The 3,170-nt window shown below is 54.4% G+C and overlaps 1 protein-coding gene across 2 annotated transcripts in view; it reads left to right on the forward strand.

The window, feature by feature from the left end:
• Positions 1-889, forward strand: part of S100A6 (S100 calcium binding protein A6) — a 1,292-nt gene extending 403 nt beyond the window's left edge. For both annotated transcript variants that reach the window (XM_084769004.1, XM_084769003.1), the window contains exons 2-3: positions 238-399; positions 669-889. In XM_084769004.1, the coding sequence (XP_084625130.1) occupies positions 262-399; positions 669-800 (270 nt within the window). In that variant the 5' untranslated portion in view covers positions 238-261 and the 3' untranslated portion in view covers positions 801-889. The remainder of the gene's footprint in view (positions 1-237; positions 400-668) is intronic.
• The last annotated feature ends 2,281 nt before the right edge of the window (positions 890-3,170 follow it).

Consider the following 3,170-nt stretch of genomic DNA (forward strand, 5'->3'; position numbering starts at 1 on the left):
GGTGTGTCAACGTTGTCTCAGTGTGCGACCCTTGCCAGGAGGTGCCCAGGGGGCAGCCTCCATCTCCTCCCTTGCTCAGCCATACGCCCCAGTTTTCTTGGAAGCCCTGGAGGACAGCGCTCAGACATCCCAACGCCAGTCCTTATACCCCTCGACCCAGTTGCCCTGGCTGCCACCTGCGTTGGCTTGAGGCCCCTGCTGTTACCAGGGGTACTGAGTCGCTGCTCTGTAAAACAGCTTCTTCTAGCCCAGTGGTCAGACATGGCGTGCCCCCTGGATCAGGCCATCGGCCTTCTCGTGGCCATCTTCCACAAGTACTCTGGCAAGGAGGGTGACAAGCACACCCTGAGCAAGAAGGAGCTGAAGGAGCTGATCCAGAAGGAGCTCACCATTGGCTCTGTGAGTAGCGCCTGCCCGGTGCCCCTCCCACCCCTTATCCTTCGGGTTCGGTTCCTGGTCTTCCTTCTCTGGAGGGAAGCTGGCAGGCTCCTGTTCTGCTCTCCTGTCCTCTGAGGGAGGAGGGTGGGGGTGGGGGGCTGAGGAGAGTAGAGCAAGGTAAACCCAAGCCGGAGGGCCACTTATGTACGAGAGAGGGCTTCCAGGGCAGGGGAAAAGGACCGAGGGTCCTGGCCTCCGCTGAGCGTGAACTTCCCCTCCTGATGCCTTAGAAACTACAGGACGCTGAAATTACGAGGCTGATGGAGGATCTGGACCGCAACAAGGACCAGGAAGTAAACTTCCAGGAATATGTCACCTTCCTGGGGGCCTTGGCTTTGATCTACAACGAAGCTCTCCAGTAACGGGAAGGCAGAGATGGGAAGGGGCATATCTCAGTCAAATCCAGTGGTCGGTAGTTGTACAATAAACATTTTTTTTTGGTTACATCTGCTCATGTGTTCTGGCTTCCCACTGATTTCCCGTTGCTTCCTGGCTTGCTGCGATCTCAGTCACAGTTAAAATCTCCGAGAGTAGCTCATTGACCCACCTGGACAAGGTCGGCCAGCTCACCAGGACTCTTTAAGGGCATTAGAAAAGGTGTCTCCCTCTAGGCAAAGCTACCTTAAACAGTGGCTCAAGGGATCTCCAGGAGAGAGGGTCCTGGCATGTGATGTTGAGTTAGGGGCCCCTAGAAGCAGGCCTGCGACCGTCCCAGCAGTCTCCTGGAAGACACTCGTTGGTCTGGGTGTGGCGAAAGGGAAAAGTACGGCACGGGCCCTGATGCTGGGTTTCACTGTGTGTTTTATGAGGGAGGGGTGAGGAAGGGCACACACATCTGAGGTGACTGAGGTGACCAAAGGACAAAGGCTGACTGAGTTTTCTGCAGCTGCCTGTGCTGCAGTTGGAGGCGGGGCACGCCTTAGGAGTCTGTCTCTAGTTTCATGGATGGGGTCCCTTGTGTTGGGTGGTGACCCAAGGAGCTGGCAACTCCATAAACATGTGACTCATGAGGTACTCACAAACAGGGCAAAGTTGGGGTCCTTCGATGTGCCAAATGTGGCTTTAAGTCTTCTTGTCAATATTGACCCAGCCTGTCCCCGAAGAATGAGTCATGGGGGCTGCCGTGATGTCAGTGAGACAAGCATTTGCTGATATTTCTCCCCAGAAGGCCTAACCCAAGTTGAGCAACATTCTGGATGAAGCCTGAGGAGAAAAGATTTTGACTTCGTGTGGAGACCACTTACTTCTCTTTTCTCTTACCTCCCCACTGTCTCCAGCCAACTTCAAGGCCCTAAGTAGTCTTCCCTTGCTCTGGGTTGGGGCTGGTGAATAGCAGCAAGCTGCATTTCTTAAAGACCTTTCTTTTCTTACCAGGGCAGTGGGAGGCCAGTGGGCTCTGTTCAGCATGGGCTCTGTTCAGTGGCTCTGGAAAAGTACACCAAGCGCGCTCACCCACACCCAGTGGTTGCTACTTTGGGGATGTGGAGTGATCGCCCTCTTGTGGACAGAGCAGATTGCGGGTAGGGTAGCTGGGGTTGGGAGGTGTGGGAGGGGGCGTGGCGAGGAACTTGGCGAGGAGTGGGAATTTTCTGAGTCCCGTGGAAGGGGCAACGGCACTGGGGATGGGGAGCCAAAGCTCAGGGGAGTCTAAACTTTTAAAAGGGGGGGGGGCACAGAATTAGCTATTCAGGGGATGTAAGGGTGACGCCCTCATTTAGTTCCCAGAACTCAACCCGGCTCCATTAAAGACATATCTGTTATAAGAACGTCGAGGAAGGAAGGTTTCTGTAAAGACCAGCAGAATTCAATCCCCTCCCCTCCCCCACGCCGCCCCCTTTCCGGGGTTACAAGACCAAAACCAGCCAGCCAGGCCTTAGGAGAGCAAGGGGGAAGTAGAGGCTGAAGGTGGAAGATGATGATTGGTCCCTCAGCAGGCAGGCAGTGTCCCCAAGGCTAGAGAGGAGCAGAAGGCGCAGAGCCCGTCTGCTAAGTAAAACTTCACTTCCCTGGGCGCGATGGTGCACATCTTTAATGCCACGTGGAGCTCTGTAGAGTTTGGGGCTAGCCTACATAGAGAATTTTAGGCCAATCAGGGCTGCATTAAGTGAGACCCAATGGAGTGGTGGTGGTGGGGCAGCTTTTAAAAGAAGAACAAAGCAAAACAAAGAGGAATAAAACAATTAGCAAATTTTTTTTGTCTGTGTTTGGGGATAGACTTTAAAACCGAGAAGTGGCATTTACACTGGAAATTTTGGTGGGGGCAGCAGGCAAGCGGTGGGATTGGGTGTGGTCAGGTGCAGACTGACTATTTTCATTAGTCCCAAAGATTTCAAGTTGGCTCTTGAGCGTGGTCTGGGTTCCCAGGAGGGGCCTGGAACTGAGGCCTTCACAAGAGATTCCTTCCTGGCAGATGGCCCGGGACTATACACCGAAGGCTGGGCAGGGGGCGTGGCCGCGCTGCCCCTCCCTCTTCCTGTCAAGGCTCAGTTCTTTCCTTCCACCAATGCCATCTTGTAGTTACCGGGACACCTATGAGGATGCAGCAGCAGCAATTGTTTCCATGCACTGGGTGGACCCCTAGGTTGGGGTGTTCTGACTCGGGATGTATTATCTATCCTCTGGCGAGCATGTCTGGGACCGTCACGGAGAACAGCAGCACCGCTTCCCACAGCGTCGGTGTCCTACGGCATTTGTATCTGTACGCGGTTGACACCTCCTGTGGCGTCATTTTC

The sequence above is a fragment of the Acomys minous genome, assembly GCF_964271855.1.
Source record: "Acomys minous genome assembly, chromosome: 19".
Lineage (NCBI taxonomy): Eukaryota > Metazoa > Chordata > Mammalia > Rodentia > Muridae > Acomys > Acomys minous.